Source organism: Solanum dulcamara, chromosome 6 (genome assembly GCF_947179165.1).
Source record: "Solanum dulcamara chromosome 6, daSolDulc1.2, whole genome shotgun sequence".
NCBI lineage: Eukaryota > Viridiplantae > Streptophyta > Magnoliopsida > Solanales > Solanaceae > Solanum > Solanum dulcamara.
Window position 1 is genome coordinate 19,187,437 of NC_077242.1, and position 21,573 is coordinate 19,209,009.

At 35.9% G+C, this 21,573-nt stretch overlaps 1 protein-coding gene across 1 annotated transcript; it reads left to right on the forward strand.

The window, feature by feature from the left end:
- Positions 1 to 6,892: 6,892 nt before the first annotated feature.
- LOC129892563 (probable serine/threonine-protein kinase PBL17) lies at positions 6,893 to 13,183 on the forward strand. Its single transcript, XM_055968144.1, has 6 exons — positions 6,893 to 7,358; positions 8,277 to 8,617; positions 10,814 to 10,949; positions 11,346 to 11,482; positions 11,675 to 11,798; positions 12,228 to 13,183. The coding sequence occupies exons 1-6, from the start codon at positions 7,298 to 7,300 to the stop codon at positions 12,752 to 12,754; spliced, it is 1,326 nt and encodes a 441-aa protein (XP_055824119.1). The 5' UTR covers positions 6,893 to 7,297; the 3' UTR covers positions 12,755 to 13,183.
- The last annotated feature ends 8,390 nt before the right edge of the window (positions 13,184 to 21,573 follow it).

Sequence of the window (21,573 nt, forward strand, 5' to 3'; positions counted from 1 at the left end):
CTCTCATACCTCCTTATTGGGGCATCTGTGTCTCTCCTCTTCACATGCACAAACCATCTAAGTTGCATTTCCCACATCTTGTCTTCCATCGAGGCCACTCCTAACTTGTCCCGAATAGCCTCATTTCTAATCATGTCGCTCCTGGTATGCCCACACATCCATCTCAAGATTCTCATCACGACTACCTTTGTCTTTTGAACGTGAGAGATCTTAATTGGCTAACACTCCATCCCATATAACATAGCCGGTCTAATAACCACTTTGTAGAATTTGCCCTTAAGTTGTGGTGGCATCTTCTTGTCACAGAGCACCCCAGAAGCGAGCCTCCATTTCATCCACCCTTCCCTAATACGATGTGTGACATCATTGTCAATCTCCCCACTGCCTTGGATGATAGACCCAAGGTATTTTAAACTACCTTTCTTTTGGATGGCCTGGTCACCAAGCCTAACTTCCGCGTCAACCTCTTGAGGTGTCTCATTGAACTTGCACTCTAAGTACTCTGTCTTGGTCCTACTCAGCTTAAAACCTTTAGACTCCAAGGTGTGCCTCCAATCCTCCAGCTTAGCATTAACTCCGCTACGAGTCTCATCGATCAGGACTATATCGTCCGCAAAAATCATACACCATGGCACCTCACCTTGAATTTGCCGTGTCAATCCATCCATCACCAAGGCAAATAAAAATGGTCTAAGGGCTGATCCTTGATGTAACCCCATCACAACTGAGAATTGCTCTGAGTCCCTCCTACTGTCCTTACTCTAGTTTTGACACCCTCATATATATTCTTGATCACTCTAATGTACACCACTGGTACACCTTTAGCCTCCAAACATCTCCATAGTATTTATCGTGGAACTTTATCATAAGCCTTTTCTAGATCAATGAATATCATATGCAAGTCCCTCTTTCTCTCCCTATACTGCTCCACCAGTCTCCTCATAAGATGGATGGCTTCAGTAGTTGAGCATCCCGGCATAAATCTAAACTGATTCTCTGAAATAGACATGTCTCTCCTAACCCTCATCTCCACCACTCTTTCCCACACCTTTATAGTATGGCTTAGAATCTTGATACCTCAATAGTTATTGCAACTCTAGATATCCCCCTTGTTTTTGTATAGAGGGATCAGTACGCTCGACCTCCATTCTTCGACCATCGTTGTTGTCCTAAAGATGACATTAAATAACCTAGTCAGTTAGTCCAAACCTACTGGCTCATGCTCTTCCAAAACTCACCAGGAATCTTGTCAGGTCCGGTTGCTCTTTTCCAGTGCATCCTACGCACAGCACTCTTAACTTCTTCGACCGAAATACTCTTGCAACACTCACCATCGTGAAGCCTCTCTATATGTTCCAAATCTTCCAACACAATCTCTCTATTTCCTTCTTCGTCAAAAGTTTATGGAAGTACGACTGCTATTTCTGTTTAATGAGGGTCTCTTCTACTAATACTTTTCCATGCTCGTCCTTAATGCACTTCACTTGATCCGCATCACGTACCCTTCGCTCCCGCATCCTGTCTAGGTTGAACAATTTTCTATCCCCACCTTTCTCTTTTAGTTCAGCATAAAGGCGTTCAAAAGCTACCATTTTTATCGTCGAAATCGCCGACTTCGCCTCTTTCCTCGCTATCTTATAAAGTTTCCTATTCATCCACTTCTCTACCTCATCCTTGCTTTCTATCAGCTTTGCATATGCTATCTTCTTTGCTTCCACCTTCCCTTGCACTTCTCCATTTTATCACCAGTCCCCTCGATGCCAGCCACGGCTACCCGTCGAGACTCCCAATACTTCTCTTGCTATAACCCTAATACAACTAGCCGTCCTATCCCACATAGTGTTCACATCCCCACTACTATCCTAGGACCCCATATCCTTCAATTTCTTTTCCATCTCCAGGGCGCTAGTTATGGTCAAACTCCCCTATCTGATCCTAGGTTGGTCATCCCCGACCCTCTTCTTCCTCGACATCTTGATCCCTAAATCCATCACCAAGAGCTTATGTCAGGTCGTAAAATTATCGATCGGAATGACCTTACAGTCTTTGCACATACCTTTATCATCCTTCCTAAGAAGTAAAAAATCTATCTGAGTCTTAGCCACCGCACTCCGAAAGGTTACCAGGTGGTCCTCCTTTTTTGGAAAACTCGAATTAGCTATCACCAACCTAAAAGCTCTTGTAAAATCTAATAGTGAGACTCATCCTCCATTTCTGACCCCGTAGCTGAAGCCTCCATGCACATCATCATACCCTCCTAAAATAGACCTGATATGCCCATTGAAAGCCCCTCCCACAAAAAGCTTCTCAGTAGATGGTATGCCTCCCACTAACTCATCCAAATCCTCCCAAAAACGCCTCTTATCCTCCTCGTTTAAGCCTGTTTGCGGCGCATAAGCACTAATAATGTTCAATGTGGTTCCTTCAACGACCACCTTAATCGACATCATCCTATCATTGACTCTCCTAACCTCCACCACCTGATCCCTTAAGTTACTGTCTACTAAAATGCCTACTTCATTCCTATTCTTCGATCTACCAAAGAACCAAAGCTTATACTCGTCTACCTCCTTAGTTTTAGAACCTACCCATTTGGTCTCTTGTACACAAGCTATATTAATCTTTCTCTTCTTTAGAATCTTAACTAGCTCTATGGATTTTCCCGTCAATGTCCCAATGTTCCAAGAACCTACTCTCATTCTAGACGCTCCTTTAAACCACTTACCCCTCATAACCCTCGTCCCCGTCCCCGTCCCTGAGCGAGAACATGACCCTAGTCTACCATCACTATCCAAAGCCACAAAAATGTGTATGAACTAATAAATTATTCAAAGGTTTAAAGTTAGCAAAATATAAATAAAATTGTATGAGTAAGGAATAAATAGGGGGAGATATAGGAACCGGAGGAACCAACTCCAGTTGAAATGAACCTGGTTTCCAAGGTGACGTTCACAACGACCTTTGAGTTGTGTGGGTAGAAGATCTTGGGCTGAACAAATCCTTGGGCCAAGAACCCAAAAATGCTTGCATTTAATGAAGCAGTATTTCATTGAGGAATTTCGCCGAACACCTTGAAGGCACCAACAAGAAAACCCTGCAAAGAAGGAAAGAAAACAAGAGAAAAGAGAAATACCTACAAAATGTTTCTCTAATGAAACAATAGATATGTAGCCTATCACTACTCGTTATTTACAGACCCAAAATACAACAGTAGAAAAAGGACAGAAACAGAGATGTGCAAGGAGATAAAAAATTTTAAACAAATACAATCTTTCTGTATACTATTATTAATTATGTCAATAAATTGCTAAATAACACAAGTATTTCATGTATTATTTGTCCCAACTGTTTAAATTTCATCTTTGACATTTTTTCTTTTTCTCTTATCCTCCGTTCAATTTCTTTCATTAAAAAAGGAGAATTTTTTTTTGAGGAATAGAAAAAAGATATTTTTAAAATTTTTCAATCATCTTAGCAATAGAATCTTTAAATTTTTGTTTATTTTGATAATGATAAAATTTAGTCAAAATTGCACAAATATTTAGTAAAACGGAACAAATAGTAGAGTAATAAAGTCAAGAAATTTATTTTGTAGCTAAGTAAAATACTTTTAAAAACTCCACAAGTTCTTTTACGTCATCCAAGTCTGTTTCTGAAAGTCTATAATTCATATCTTCGTTATGAGCATTCCAAATCATTTGCAAAGGTTTTCTATATTCATAAGCTATCTTAAGCATTTCATATAAAGAATTTCACCTAGTAGCAACAATTTTTGAAATTTTTCTATAAGGGAGATTAAATTCATGGCACCTATTTTCAATTTTTTTATGGCTAGATTTTTATTGCATCCGCTATCGCATTAGATTTCAAAAATTCTCTTTTACAACAACCCATCAAGTGATTTCGTAAATGCCCTGTACCACTAGCATTTTTTGCAGTTTTATGGTTCATGACATGTTTACATTTATTACAAATTGCTTTAGTTTTATCTTCACTTTGAGTCATAAATTGTCAAACAACAGATTTTTTTTTACATTCAGACTTAGGCTTAGCTCTACTAGGATATATAGGGGGAGTGGGAGAGGGAGCGGGAGCGGGAATACGAAAAGGACTAGTAGTCGTAGGTGGCTCAGTTTCATCATCATCAAAAGTATCAATATCATCATTATCTACATTATCATCATCATCATCATCTAATGATTCATCAAAATTACCATATCTTCTATCTAAATATTCATGGTATAATTGAGTATTACTATCAATATCAAAATAAGTATCATTTACATGCATATAATCATCCGTATTAATACATCATGGTGGTTGTCTAGTTTTAGATTTAGAAGAACTACCACCAAATTTAGTTTTTTCGGTTAAAACATTACCAACACTACCAAAAATTGATTTTTTACCTTTTCTAGAAATATATTTTTCTCCAAAATCCATATTAAAATTTTACAAATATGCAAATTATATATAATACAAAAATTAAACACAAACAAATAAATAAGTAAACTAGTGAAGACTAAATAAGTGAACTATTAAAATTTTATAAATATGCAAATTAAATATACTATGTAAATTAAACACAAACAATTAAATAAGTAAACTGATAAAGACTAAGTAGATAAAAATTATAAGTTGGAACGAATGTACCAAACGTCTGCGTAAAAGCAGACATAAAAGCCAAAAATTGATGAACTTGAAGCTTGAAGATGCTCCAAAATAATTCACCAAATTTTTCCAACTAATATAATTTAAGAATACTTAATAAAGTATTTTAGAAGTAATGAAACTTGAAAGAGTTGAGAGTTGAGAGTTGAGAGTTGTGTGAAAAATTGTAAAGGGGTGAGAGGTTTTTATAGTTCAAAAATAGGACCTAATTGTATTTTTTATAAACTTTAGGGTATTATAAAAAATTGGGGGATAGGGGGTGTTTAGGGGGTTGGTGTGTTGATGTATCCATTGTGGTGGGCCCTCCCAATGGCTAAATAACGGGCAAATTTTTTAATTTTTTTTAAAAATTTTCAAGCGGAAAAATCCAGATCGGTACCGACACAAATCGAATCGGAACGGACCGGTAAACCCACCACCACCCATCCCGTTCCCCCTAACGGACCCCCTACCCCTACCCCTATCGAAACTTACCGAAATTGGACCCGAATCGGAACAGACCGATACCGGTACTGGTAAGTCCCGATTCCGCTGCCAGCCATAATCGTGAGTGCCTTCTCAAGGAATCGACTTTCTTGGGCTCTCCTGTTCTTTTTTTCAAGGAATCAAGATATTATTTAGAACTCAAAACATCTAATTGTAGTCCCGAATAAATTTGAAAGATAAAATGATAACGATAATCAAATTACGTAGGGAAGCCAATAGGTCATTAAATTGTTGTCGTCATACTACTTCCTCTTCTTTCTTCCATAATGAATGATGGTTATGGTGATTTTTAATGATGGATATGTCGATTTTTCTAGTTATACATGGGATGTATATTATTTGTATGCTTATTGTATTATTAGATTTAATTGATATACACACGATATATAAAACAAATACATTTTCACATACAAAATACATACAATAACATAATTATATATTTTATGTATGTCATGTATGTTTTCATCTGATATATACAATGATATAAATTATTTTTTATAATCGTGGTATCTGGATTAACTTGTGTGCACATTGTCTAATTTTACGGGATACTTGTCACCTCCCAACAACATCAGGTACCAGGTAACATTGTCCAACAAAACTAAGACAAATGAGAAGATATTGGATAGTATTGTTTTTGTCTGTTGTGGGAATTTGAATGTAATACCTCATGATTCTCAACTCAATTCATTAACCACTAAGACATACTCTTGGATGCTATGCAATAATATTTTAAAAAAATTATATATGTAAATTGTATATTTTTACAATATTTGCATATATATTATTAGAAAAAACTATTGCACATTTTTTCAAGGAAACTTAGAAAAATCCGATTAGTTTAGGAGCTAATTACTTACATACACACTAGTTTGCAATATTATGAATCTTAATAGATTTTGGTGCGTCTGGATACATCCAGATACATGTACTCAGGATATATGATCAGGTCAAAATTATGTGTAATCTGTTCTAGATATACTGTTTCCAAGTGGACTCTCAGGTATTTGGGATACATAGACAAATCTCGTTCACCACTCTCTTATGTATCTGGTATCCGAGATACATGCAAATAGATCCAGATAAATACAGATACATGTATCTAGTGTATATCTAGTGTGATTCGCATGTATCTGAGATTCATGATTATCTCGCTCGCCTAGCAAAAATATATATATTTAGGTATATATTCTTTAATATATGATTTGAAACTCTTAATTAGTGATAAAATACATATTTATTTGAATGTATAAGTATAATTAGTATGTATGATATGGATGTATGTCTAATTAAGATAATTTCTCCTTTTTTCAAATCTATTTTTTTCAATCAAAGCAGATAATAGGGCACTAATTTTATATCTCTCGGTAAAAATCCCCATATGAAACGGGAAAAACAAAATAAGCTAGAGTTTGACAGTAGATTTTAGATCAAATTTTAAAAATTTATTTTTAAATATTTGTTTGGCCATAGATTTTGTTTGAGATTTTGAAAATCTATCTTAAAAATATACAAGTTCAAAAAATTGATCCAAACCAATTTCTAAGACTCACTTCACTCACATTTTTCAAGTAAAATACGGATCTAAATATAATTTTAAAAATTCAAATTTCAATTTCAAAATTAACGACCATAAGGAGCTTAGTCATGTAGGACCCTCAAATACTCAAAGTCCAACCAAAGTAAAGTTGGAACTCCAGCTGTTGCCTTTTGGAATTATCTTCCTGCCAAAAGGCTTGACTGACTAATCATTATTCATCAAACACCTCCTAAATATACTCTCTCAAAACCCAAAATCAAAATAAAATGAATTTAGTGGTTGCACTTGTTTAGAAAAAAGCAACACCCTTCCTTTTCTTCCATTTCTTCTTCTTTTCATTTTCTAGAAGATTTTGCTCTATTCCCTTGACACTTCTTGGAATATCCCCACCGACCCAGATCGGATTCTTGCAAAGTAAATCAAGTTTCGTGTTACCCATTTCAGATTCTGTTGGCATTTGTGGGCAATTGAGAGTGACAACTTAGTAGAGTGTTTTAAAGAAAAGGAAAAGATCGTTAGTGCATAAAGATCTTATCTTTAGTAGATTTTAAGTGATTTTTGGGTAAATGAAATGCAAATCTTTTGTTAAGGACAGATTTCATGGGTTCTTGTTTCAGTATTGAAGAAGACGAATCAGAACCGCGACCACATAACAAGACAGGTCTTTTTTTTCTGTCTTTGTTCTTTTTTTGGGGGGGTTATTTCGATTGTTTTGTTATTTGTTATGACACTCTGTAACAGAATGCAAGTTTAAATTGTTCAGTGACTAAGCAGATATGCCTGTTGGATCCATTGATTAACATCAATTCTTGTGCAAATGGAAAATTGTGTATTGATCTGTTTTTGTTGTGAAATGTGGTGCTGCTCATGGAAAAATTTAGTGAAGTTACTCCCTGCTTCCATTTTTACTTGTCAACCATAAATAAATGACAATTTTACTATAATCACCTTTGAATATAATTATCTTGATTTTCTAAACTGGACAAGATAGGTATTTATTTTTAGTATGGTGGACAAGTAAAAGTGGATGGAGGGAGTACCATTGTTGGTATTACCAATGCTGCTAATCTCGAAATGGTTATGGCCTCTGATTGACAAATAAAGTTGCCAGTCTGACTGGAATTTGGATGTCAGTAATCATTTGAGAATTATTGATTAGGTAGAGCCGCTTGGACTCTAAAAATTTCCATGTCATTGCCACTTAACTTGAATCACAATATACCTATTTCATTTGATCAGGGGAATTGCTTTGACCTTTTACTTACCCAAAGACCTTGAGATGTTAAATTTTGTGCTGATTTAAAGCATAAAAGTTAAAACTGACCATTTACCAAGCTGCCATTCCATCTTAGACAATAATAGCTTTTGGCTAAATGAGAATCTCTTCAGGATCTCTGCAAACAATGTCATGCATATGCTACTATTTGATGTAAAAAAAAGGATCTTTACAGCTTTTGGAACATAGTATCTCCTAACTGCAAAGTATACGAGTAAAAATTATATCTTATCTTGAAGAGAATCAAATGTGAACATGATAATTGACGGATTCTGTTTTTTCTTCCTTTTCTTTTATTTTCAGTTGGCCATGGAGTTCGATATCCTATCAGATCAAATCCTGCGATCCCCCAGAACACAAATCTTAATGCTCATGACACTGAAAAGGCAAACATCGTGGTGATACCCAAAAATGTTAAGGACCTGCGGCAGAATCCTGGGAGTAGCGACCTTGATATCTTCACATATGAAGAGATGAAGTTGTCTACTAAGCACTTTCGACCTGATAAGGTACTTGGAGAGGGTGGGTTCGGCATTGTCTACAAAGGTGTTATTGATGAACATGTCAGGCCAGGATACAAGACCACATTTGTTGCCATTAAGGAGCTTGATCCAGAAGGTCTTCAGGGCGACAGAGAGTGGCTGGTATGATTTCAGCTTATTGACTATTAAACACCATAATAATTATTTGCAGTCTCCGTGGAAATGAACCGTGGAATTGTGAGTGTCATTAGATTAGTAAAAGGATTTTCTTAATATCTTTGAACCAATAAAATCAGCATATCTGTTTCTGCATCAACTTTACTGAATTTTTGAATACTGACACAACCAAAAAGGGGGGGAAGACATAAAAAATGAAAAATATTGCTGTTGTTTTCCATTATTTCCATTCTATTGGTATCCCTGCGTAAAAATCTAATAAGGAAACATGGCATAAGGTGAAAAGAGAAGTATAGAATATTGCCTGATATATCTCCAGAAGCTAGATGGAATCACCAATTTTAGGACAGATTCCTCACATTTTTATTTTGAGGCATAATAGTGACTTGATTGTGGGCATGTGGCCTTCTATTGTGCTGTGAGTTGTAATTTCATGCTGCTGTTCAGCTTTTTAAGTACAATTGTGTTTTCTAATTCAAAATATTTATGTAAACAAATCTCCTGAACGACAAGACCTTTCCGTGTTATTTTACTAAGAGCTGGTTTGGATTGACTTATAAGCTGCTTATAAGCTGTTTTCAGCTTTTTTGAGTGTTTGGGTGGCCAACTTAAAGTCATTTTGTGCTTAAAATAAGCCCCAATAAATAGTTGGGTTTGTTTGGATGAACTTATTTTAAGCAGTTTATAAGTTGAAAAAAAAAAGTTGGGTTGCACCTACTTTTTTTTTTAAAACTTATAAGCAGTTTTCAACTTATAAAAAAAGGGCAGCCCGGTGCACTTAAGCTCCCGCTATGCGCAGGGTCCGGGGAAGGGCCCGACCACAAGGGTCTGTTGTACGCAGCCTTACCTTGCATTTCTGCCAGAGGCTGTTTCCAAGGCTTGAACCCGTGACCTCCTGGTCACATGGCAGCAACTTTACCCGTTACTCCAAGGCTCCCCTTCCAGTTTTCAACTTATAAGCTGCTTAAAATAAGTCCATCCAAACAGGCTATTCGAATGAATGTTCATAACTTGTATGAAACTGCGTAATTTGTGGTTAAAATAAGTCCATCCAAATAGGCTATAAGAATAAATGTTCATAACTTGTATGAAACTGCGTACTCTGTGGTCTGTTCGTTATAATGGAAATATTTTCTTAGAAAATGTTTTCTAGGAAAATAAGTGTGTTTCTTACTTATTTTCTTGTGTTCGGTATGCAAGCAAAAAGTATTATCCTAAAAGCATTTGTATATAATGTAGACAAATACTATGAGAGGTGAAGGTAGAGGGTAGGGAGTGTGGAGTGGTGGGGATAAAGATGAGGTGTGTTGGAAAGGTGGGGGTTGGGGTAGGGGGGACACTATCAATATGGAATGCCAGTTGTCTAACTTGTTTTCCATACTTCCATTAAGGAAGTCATTTTTCTCAAAATGTTTTCCTCCGTACTGAACACACTTCATTTTTCTCAAAATGTTTTCCTCCGCACTGAACACACCCTACACACCCTGTATGTCAGCTTCATGGACAATCTTTTAAACCATTGAACTATAAAAGAAACTTACCATATTTTTGTATGATGCATCTTAACTGAGTTCTGAAGTACCCTCGTGTCTTTCTCTTTTCTCCAATATCCAATATAAAGAGGTTAGTTCTCCAGTTTTCTGATTTTAAATTATAAGCAGTTGTATCATTCTGGGTCATTTGTTTTGTTTTTTCTAATGTGTTTTGGGTGCTTCTTGTCTTTCTATAAGTTCTTTTCTCCAAATTTCTTTCTTTGTTTTCACTTGTCACTTATTCCTGTGCTAATTTCCTTTGTCTATTTCTCTAACTACTCAAACAAGTAGTGTTTTTCAAGATGCTTCAGTGGATTTGACTTGTGGTCCAACTTTTTTTTTCCCTTTGTGATATAAAGACCAAATGTTTTGTCGTCAATGGATTCTCTGATGTCAATTAATAGATCTTACATCCCAACTGCATACAAATTAATTGACATGCATTTTGGGGTGTGCAAGACGTGTAAAGGTCTTTGCTAAGTGTACATTTTTAGTCTGCTGTTTGACAAAGAATTGTCTTATGAACCAGACTTGCCACGATGCACTCAGGTGCAAGTTGTACTGCAATAATTTTCATGAATATGCTGCAAGTTTGGCACTCTGTTGTTCAATGGCATATCAATCTTTTATTTAACACATTTACGTGCAGGCAGAGGTGAATTACTTGGGGCAACTTCGACATCCAAATCTGGTGAAGCTGATTGGATATTGCTGTGAGGATTACCATAGACTATTGGTTTATGAATATATGGCATCTGGCAGCCTGGAAAAACACCTTTTTCCAAGTGAGTACTCAGTATCCATGTCAATCCATGTTGATAAAGGGTAATAAGACTAATATCCACGTTAGCACACAAAGAAACAACAAGTACTTACGAATTTTGGATTTACTTCTACACTTCCAGTGGGACTTGTAATTTTAAATTATTTCTGTTGATACCGACATCAATGTTGCATTAGGTACAAAGAACAAATGTTCTGTGGATGTAAAGCTGAACATTTTTTCTATATAATCATGATGAAGAAGATGCACCTATCTGTGCAGTGTCAAAGAAAATCAAAACATAAATTATGTGAATAATGTTCTTTGTTTCCAATCCTAATTTATTTGAGGTATTTTCAGTAGTTTGTTCTCTATGGTAATTTTCTCTTCCTCTCTTCAACTATGGCTCGTGCTGTAGGAGTGTGTGCTACTCTATCTTGGTCAAGAAGAATGAGAATTGCTTTGGATGCTGCTAAAGGGCTTGCTTTTCTTCATGGAGCTGAAAGGCCTATAATATACAGGGACTTCAAGACATCAAACATTTTGTTGGATGCAGTGAGTTGTCTCTTTTCACGGTGTACTTTTTTCTTTCAAAACCCCTTCTGGTTGGCTCTGTGTCTATGTTCTTCTTCAGTTTCATTTGTTAATAGAGACCTAGAAAACTGGTAGTTACTACTTGCTGAGAAGAAATATGGATGACATTATAAGTTCTATATCATCTTTGCCTTTGTTTAAATTTTGATGCAGGAATTTAATGCAAAGCTTTCTGACTTTGGACTTGCAAAAGATGGGCCCATGGGAGATCAAACTCATGTATCAACTCGTGTAATGGGTACTTATGGCTATGCTGCTCCAGAGTATGTCATGACCGGTAAGTCCTGTGGTTGCACGTTGCACAAATCAGGCAAGCACAAAATAATAGCTTATGAGATAACTGTTTGTTTTATGCGGCTGCTTATTTGGTTCAGTAGTAAAGTACCTTCTGAGCCTAGCAAAGAACATGGTTAGATCCATTTATGCCCAATTTCTCTCCAACATTTAAAAATGAGTGGTTTGATGTTTTTGCTATCTTCTTAAACACTTCACATCCATTTGCCTTCCGTAGCTGTTCAAAGAAACTGCATTTGAACGCTCAAAGTATTAAAATTCTTGAACATCAATCGTAGCATATTCCTTATCTTCTGTATGCAGCGAAAGACCAAAATGTTTTACGCCTTCTGTTTATTGTTGTTTACTTTTGAATAGACATTGCTATCACCACCTGATGCCGTGAACTAAGATGTTTAATTACATTATTCAGGACATTTAACAGCCAGAAGTGATGTTTATGGTTTTGGCGTTGTTTTGCTTGAAATGCTCATTGGAAGGAGAGCAATGGACAAAAGTAAACCTAGCCGGGAGCATAACCTTGTGGAGTTTGCTCGACCTCTCTTGAATCATGGCAAGAAGCTTTTCAGGATAATGGACCCCAGACTGGATGGTCAATACTCCTCCAAAACTGCTTTGAAAGTTGCCAATCTAGCCTATCAATGCCTAAGCCAAAACCCAAAGGGAAGGCCTGTCATGAGTCAAGTTGTTGAAATACTTGAAGCCCTTCAACCACAAGATAAAGGTGAAGAGGCAATTCTTATGACTGGAAGTGGCAGTGTCACCTTGTATGAAGCTAAAGCGGACCCGCTAAAATGTGAAAGTGGAAGGGAAGCTGATGCACCAAAGAGTAATCAAACAAATGGAAGAAGCAAGAGCGAGCTACCAAAGGAGTGTGACCTTTATAGTCCTTCTCCTGATCTTGTACTCGACGTGGGATCAGTTTCTTCAAGAAGCTGAGAAGCTACCAACCAAAGCTAAGATGAAGCTAATGTTGTACCAAATCTATCTTTGTTAATCTGCGTTACTCGTAGCATTCCTTCATTGGAACTATCAATATTTGGAAGACATCATGGTGTTTATTTTGTGTTGTATCAAGGAACCGCTTTAGCAATGAGACATTTGGTAATATTAGGGAAACAATAAGGTCTCTCCGAAGGAGGGGCTGGCGTCGAGCATCATTTAGACCAAATATATTGGTAATGACCCTGAGTTTTTGATATTTTTTCTTTCTGGAATGAAGTCTCGAAAGGGAAACCAACCTTAAGGGATTTGTTGTTAGATGATGTTGATGTGCATGAGGAAAGCTTGCCCTGGCATGGTTGTAATGATGAAAAATAAAACGTGTTCATAATAAGAAAAATTTACCAAAAAGGTTATCTTCGGGAATTTTAGTATATAGTCACTCAAAAATATTTTAATTATGATGTTGCGCAATTATATAAACACTATTATAACTATAGTTATGTTAGCTAATTAACTAGTATATGTATGCTTATCCGCGTAATTTTTTCATCATCATATTAATAATTTGGCTCATTTATGCTCCTAAAGGCTAAAGTTGAGTCAAAAAAGTCTTGTATAACTTACATAAATCTCATAGTATAAGGAACAATTACATCATATCCCTAACCTTTTTTAATTTACAAAAATTCCTTCAAATTTGTGTCATCAAGATACATAAGAGCCATCCGGATAAATTAATTCTGATACATTAGACAACTTAGTTGTAATGTTTAAAAAGAAAATTAAAGGTAACAACATTCCATAAATCATGCAAAACAAATTGATATCAATCTCTTCCAAATTCAAACAATTCAAATTTCAAATGGTCTTCTCCCCAATTTATCTCAAATCGTAACAAATTTTCTTGTTCATCTTCTTCATCATCCATTTTTTTTTCTTTTTAGTCATCAGTTATCAATTTTAATTTATTTTTTTTTATAGCTTTTCATCTACAAATTTTTGATAACATGAAAATATACCTTTTCTTTTTTCATATTATTGAGCAACTGATTGATTTTTTTTGGTGATTTTTGTTGTTAATCTTTTTCTGATATATATGAGCTCAGGTCTATTTTCATATTTAAATTTATGTATTCATGCCTTTAATTATTTACCTGATACATAATTATTAAAAATTATATAATCTACTATGTATCGGTTGTTTTTATGTATCTCCAGTCTTTAAATTTTGTTAATATTTATGCAAATTAGAAGATTAGATGTCCGTGCTCATTACCCAAAAAATGCACTCGATACATAAACCCTAATGTTCTATAGCTAAAGTTGTATCAAATTAATTGATATGTACATGATACATAATATATATATATATATATATATATATATATATATATATATATATATATATATATATATATATATCAACTTTATTACATGTATCATATACATATCAACTCACAACTGTGTTATGTATCACACACAAAAAAATATTATTGGCAACAATTACATTTATAATGTATCTTTTATAAAATATAGTATTTTTTAAACAAAATAATGCGCATGGATAATAATGTATCACGCACTATTTTTTTGGACATGATACATAAATTTAAATTTATAATAAATGTATCTGATACATAGCGACTACCATACAGTGATGTATTTGTCTCAAATCTAATATTTTATAGGCAATTATTACTTATTTAATGTATCTAGTAGAGATATAATATTTATCAATTTAAACAAGATACATAAATAGTAATGTATCATGATAAAGCTACACATCCTGAAAATACAATTCAAATTTAATATATCATAATGTTGAAACGAAGGCATTACACATTAATTTAAGAAACAAAAACAATTAGATACATTAAAAATTCGAATCTATATGTATCATAAAAAGATGAACAACAAAAATCGGAAAAAAGAAAACCAACAATCTAATCTGCTGAAGGCAAAAAAAACCTCAACTTTTTTATCCCTTTTTTTGGGGGTGGGGGTGAGGGTCTTTTCCATAGTCACTTTAAAGGACGAAGATACATCCTTGTTCGGCTTCGCCTTCTCAACTTTCTAATTCGTCATTGATAATGAATTGTGTAATTGTTTGATCCGTTTTCAGCCCAATTTTCATCGTCAGATCAATCATAAACACGATCAATATTAGGTAAGTTTAACTAGGTACTCCCAATGTTAAAAGAAGGAGCACCATTCATATGTATCAAGACTTTGAATATGCAAAATCAAAAAAAAAAAGAAAAGAACACAGATGTATGAATTTTCAGATAGAGAAGACGAAAAACTACATATTTAAAAAGTTGAAATCGATTGACTAGAGAGAGAATAAATTTGAAATTCAAAATTGTAATGAATAAAGTAACTATTGATTGAGGGAGTAAAAATAGGAGAGATTGGAGGAATAAAAATAGAAAGAGAGAATAAGAAGTGATGTATCTGTGGGGTTTTGGAGGAAAAATAAGGATTTTTGAAATATTTTAGAATGGTAAGAAATAATAGAAAATATGATAAATAAGAATGTGTAGATATGTAATTTTTACAAAAGTCTATATCATACATCTAGCTGAGGACATATATGGTTCAATTTACTTTTTAATTACAATTATGCAAAATCTTGTGAAATTGAATTTATGAAGCTATTTGATTAAATTGTAGTGAATTTTCTCACTAATGTAAGGCATCAAATAGATACATTCTGAGCCATTTTTAAGCAACTAGAGTTAACGTGCATTTTGTACAATTTAAGTTTAAAGTTTTAGGTAAAGATACAATAACTATAATGTCCTGAAACTAGAATTTACCACATTGTTTCGAACCACAAATTATCATTACATTCCTTCAAACCACCTAATGTCATTAGATTCCATCAATCCTGAGAACATGTAATTTTCCCTTTTTTCAATTAAGTATGATTACAGACTTAAAAAAAAATAGTTTTGCAGATTTTTAATATTTTTTTGTTAATTAAGAAGAACGTCGTTTAAATTTACGTTTTCTCGATTTAATCTTGTTTTTCGGATATAGTAGGGACAACCATAACATTGCTTAGCCACTCACTCCTTGCACTTTGTTTGGATGGTGATTTTATATGGTTTCATAATGTATGCTATTGTATGATATGGTATGGTATTGCACAGTACAATACTATGTTTGGATAGACTGTATGATTTGTTATTGTTTAATAATAATTTTGTTGTTTGGTTTGACTGTATGATACTATATCGTAACTGATAAATTTAAGAAAGTGATGATGAGGTTCCTGTGGAATTTTGGAAGAGTGCGATCTCGGAAAGTTTAGAGTGGCGACTAGGCTATTTAATGTAATCTTTAAGACGGCAACAATGCCCGAAGAATGGAGGTCGAGTGTAATGATCCCTCTATACAAAAATAAGGGGGATATCCAGAGTTGCGACAACTATAGAGGTATCAATCTTCTAAGTCATACTATGAAAGTGTGGAAAAGAGTGGTGGAGATGAGCGTAAGGAGAGACGTGTCTATTTCAGAGAATCAATTCGGATTTATGCCGGGACGCTCAACTACAGAAGCCATCCATCTCATGAGGAGACTGATTGATCAGTATAGGGAGAGGAAGAGGGACTTGCATATGGTATTCATCGACCTATAAAAGGCCTACGATAAAGTGCCACGAGAGATACTATGGAGATGTTTGGAAGATAAAGGTTGTTACACCCCGTACTTTGGTACCTTAGAATGCTTCTTAAGCCTCTTAAGTTTCTGGGAAGGCTCTTAAGTTACTTGAAAGTCGTCATATGAGTCGGATAATCTATAACGTTATCAAGTAACTATAAGGAAAGGAGAATGAGATGCTTCATAATAGGGAAGATTTGAAATAGGGTTATAAGAATTCGGAAGGAGTTGGAGGCCGAAAAATGAGTCGTAGGACTCAATTGACTCGCGTAAGCTACCAACTTGGATGTCCTACGTAATTAAGCTACTTGAGTAAACGTCGAGCTTAAGTAGCAAGGACTACGCAGATCCCCGAAGTGAGATAAGATGACGAACCCACGAAAGAGAAATAAGGAAACGACGCAGTGAAAACGAAGCAAGTAGGTGACAAGCAAGCAGGTGACTCACCTACTTGAGGTGGACCCCCACATGCCATGTGGCAGCACATGAGTGGTCGCATGGTGTGCGGTGGCACCCTAGGGGGCTGCCATGTGTAACCTCCAAAAGTTGGATATATATGCTGAAATTATGACTAAGGAAGTCATTTTTCAGCATCTACACTTAAGGAAAATTGGAGAAAACTTGAGGGAGAGAAGAGAGAGTCACAGCAGCCACAAGAATAAGGTAAGGCCTTCGTTTTTGATCCGTGAATTAATTATTTAGGGTATCCTACGTTGATATAGAGGGGTTTAACAACGTAAAATTTATAATTGGGGTTTCGAGGAACTTCTCGTTTTTGTCAATAAACCCATTTTTGAATAGGACATTTGTTAGTAATATTGGTATAACTTCTTGTGTACAACTTAGTTTCGGGTGATTCAAGATGTTTTGGAAAGATATGTCATAGGGCTACAACTTTGATTTAGACTCTACAACCCAGTTTGCCTTTCTCTACTCCAAAAATGGTGGTGAAGCATGGGGGAGCTGCTGCCCAGATTGTGCTTTGGAAATCCTACACGGACAGTTGTGAGTACTTTGGGCATATATTTTCGTACAAATTTGTTGTATGGGTAATTCAAAATTGTTTGCGACCTTTATACACATGTATATAACTTTAATTGAGGCCACAAATCTTGTTTCCCTCAATTACTCCTCCGAAACTAAGCGACAATATAAGACAGTGGGCTGCCCAGATTTCGCGCTTTGATAAGTTTTGGCGGATTTGACCAGTTTAACGTAAGGTAAGGCCTTTCCTTTTAAATTGGAGTTTATGGTGTTTTTATATAGGGTATTGTACATTGTGTAAGTGGCTGGAAATGTGAAAATATGATAAATATGCTGGACGTCCGAAATAAACTAAATTGGAGTCGCTACAAGTGAATTGTCGTCAAAATAAAGTGTCGTTCTTGTGAGTTGTTGCTGCAGGGGTGTAATGTGTTGTTGCAGGGCCTAAATATTTTATAATGTGGGTTAGGGTACTTCTGGTTGAATCCACATGACCCCTTGTGGCGTATAATTAAAGGCGTTACAAAATAAAGGCTAGACGCCCTATTGTGATATTGTATTTTTGAATAAGTCATTTAGAGTTTATGTTGTATATTGTTGGTATGAATTGTTGCAGGTTATTGTTGTTGGTTGGCTGTAGGTCTTACGGACCTAATTGGAAATTTGGATAGGGCACATTATAGGGGAGGTGCTGCCAATTTTCGTTAACGCCTTAACAAACTAAAGAACTAGTCGAGGAAACGACTAAGGAAATAGATTCTATTGATGCTAAGGTGTAGCCTAAGGTGCTAGAAAGTTAAGAAGGGTTGATACTCATATTGCTTTTATGTTACTTAGGTTTTAAGGACGACGAGACGAACGGGATACAAAGTAACCCGTAACAGGTATGTAAAGTTAACATTTCCTTCTTTTGGCATGTTTTGGCATACGTATGTAAGGCTTATACTTTATTTTAGTATTTCTTTGGCATAAGTATGTAAATCTTATTCCTTCTCTTAGCATAATTTGACATAAGTATATAAATCTAATCTCCCTTTTTGGTATGGTTTTTACGAAACAAGTATATGATTTCCATATGATTCCCAGAAGTTCTATTTTGATATAGTCCATAGTGACTTTCAAAAGGTACTTGATATGACTTTTGTCTCGATTTTGAAGAAAATCTCATTTTGATTATTCTGTCGAGTCTCAAATATGATTTAAATTGCATATAGTTTCTTACTACTCCACTCGTGGATGCCTCAATATTTTCTTCACCGAGCCTGGGCCAGGTTTTGTTATCGTACGTACTTCTCTGCATTGTTCGCCATGCCCCGACGTGAGGGGGCAGGTACGACCTGTACATGGGTTTGATTTGTGGAGTTATGATGTGCCATGTACACCTATGATATGATATGATTTGATATGACCATCTGATATGATCTGATCTGTTACGGAGATATTTCCTACTCTGGAGTTATGATGTGTTGTGGCGCTAGTGACGGGGCAGAGACCATATTTTGTATTTGTTCACCGAGTCCCATGATGGGACCGGATATGGCATATGTTTCTCTGCATACATTATCTGTGGTTATGAAAAGCATTTTGGTATTCTGGATAGTTTGCTCATTTTTGCACCTTCTGTTTTGGTAATGGCTTTACTAGTTACAGTCCATGCTTTATATACTCAGTACATATATCGTACTGACCCCCCGTTTTCTGGGGGGCTGCGTTTCATGCCCGCAGGTACATATGTTCATTTTGGAAGTCCGCCGGCTTAGGGTTTCCACTCAGCGATATTGGAGGCGCTCCACTATTTCGGAGCCTAATTTTTGATGCTGGTCATTTGATAGGTATATATTTATTTGTCCAGGGGTACGGTGGGGGCCCTGTCCCGCCATATGTTGTTGTTACCATTCTTAGAGGTCTGTAGACATATGTGTATGTGGGTTATTTGTAAGTTTGTTTCAGTTGTGCTCATCCGACGTATTGCAAATATTTTCGTGGTATGGTAGCCTCGTCGGCTCGCATGCCCTTTCTTGTCATGATACAGGTGAATGAGGCTACAGGTTTATGAAAAAAAGTTTTTGACCCATTGGGGTTTATGTATGGTATCACATCACACACGGTTCAACTTAAGGGTAACTGATATATACGCATAAGGGGGTTCAGGTCGGACCCCAATCGCGGCCCAAAGGGTTGGGTCATGACAAAGGTGTACCTGCGGTATACATTAGGGTGATCAAGGATATGTATGAGGGTGCCAAAACCAGGGTAAGGACAGTCAGAGGCGACTCAGAGCACTTCCCAGTTGTGATGGGGTTGCATCAAGGATTAGCTCTTAGTCCATTTTTATTTGCCTTGGTGATGTTAGAATTGACGCGACAAATTCAAGGTGAGGTGCCATGGTGTGTGCTTTTCCCGAACGATATAGTCTTGATCGATGAGACTCGTAGCGGAGTTAACTCTACGGTGGAGGATTGGAGACAGATCTTGGAGTCTAAAGGGTTTAAGCTGAGTAGAACCAAGACTAAGTACTTAGAGTGCAAGTTCAGTGAGACACCTCAGGAGGTTGGCACGGAAGTTAGGCTTGGTGACCAAGCCATCCAAAAGAAAAGTAGTTTCAAGTATCTTGGATCTATTATGCAAGGTAGCAGGGAGATTGACGATGATGTCACACATCGTATTGGGGCAGGATGGATGAAATGGAGGCTCGCTTCCGGTGTGCTATGTGACAAGAAGGTGCCTTCACAACTTAAGGTCAAGTTCTACAAAGTGGTGGTTAGACCGGCTATGTTATACGGGGCAGAATGTTGGCCAGTTAAGGTATCTCACGTTCAGAAGATGAAAGTTGCTGAAATGCGAATGTTGAGATGGATGTGTGGGCATACCAAGAGTGATAAGATTAGATATGAGGCTATTCGGGACAAAGTAGGAATAGCTTCGGTGGAAGACAAGATGCGGAAAAATGCGACTGAGATGGTTTGGGCATGTGAAGAGGAGAGACACAGATGCCCCAGTGCGGAGGTGTGAGAGGTTAGCCATGGATGGTTTCAGAAGAGGTAAGAGTAGGCCGAAGAAATATTGGGGAGAGGTGATTAGAAAGGACATGACGCAGCTACAACTTACCGAGGACATGACCTTAGATAGGAGAGTGTGGAGGACCCACATTAGGGTAGAAGGCTAGTCCATAGTTTCGTTATTCTTCCTTATTAGTCGGCATATTAGCGCACTATAATTTTCTTGTGGTCTGATGCCTGATGTCTGTTATTATTTATTATTTTTATTAATTTCTGTATTTTGACTGTTATATCTTATCTGAGTTGCTTTCGTTACTCGTTACTTGCTTTTTCATATTACTTTGAACTTCTTATCTTTATCTGACTTCTTTTTGCTTTTTGCTTTTACTGAGTCGAGGGTCTTTCAGAAATAGTCGTCCTACCTTGGTAGGAGTCAGGTCTGCGTACATTTTATCCTTCCCAAACTTCACGCTGTGGGATTTCACTGGGTCGTTATTGTTGTTGCCCTTAATAAAGGGTACATGAGAATTATTTAAAATTAAATAAGGTATAATTGGAAAAAAAAATAAGTAAACAATGGGATACCACTAAATTGGTGGTTTCAAAAAGTGAGGGTTTTCATAGTTACAAAACCATGAAACTAAACCATATCATACCATATAATTAAAGAAATAATCAAAACAAACATGATTCTCTTACTAACCATACTATACCATACCACAGAAAACTATCGTCCAAACAAATAACTGTCTCCCAATTGATAGAATGTAATAGAATTTAATGTTTTGATGGGATGTAAAGATATTTTATGGTTTTGAAGCAATATAATAAAAAAAGATTATTGAGTTAATATATAAATATGACTCTTAATTTGGCTTCAGCTAGCAACTATAGCCTTTAACTTTACTAGCGCATAAGTAGACACTTTAACTATCCAAAATTTGAACAAATAGACACATTCCTCCTACATGACATCCTACGTGTCATCCTACATGGCAATTTTATGTCCTACGTGGCATTCTACGTGTATTGTGTCACGTAAGACTCGTGTGTCTACTTGTGCACATCTAAAATTGAAGGGCATAAATGGTAGCTGAATCCAAATTAAAAGATAAATTTATGTATTTATGAAATTATGATTGTTATATATTTACCTAGAACTT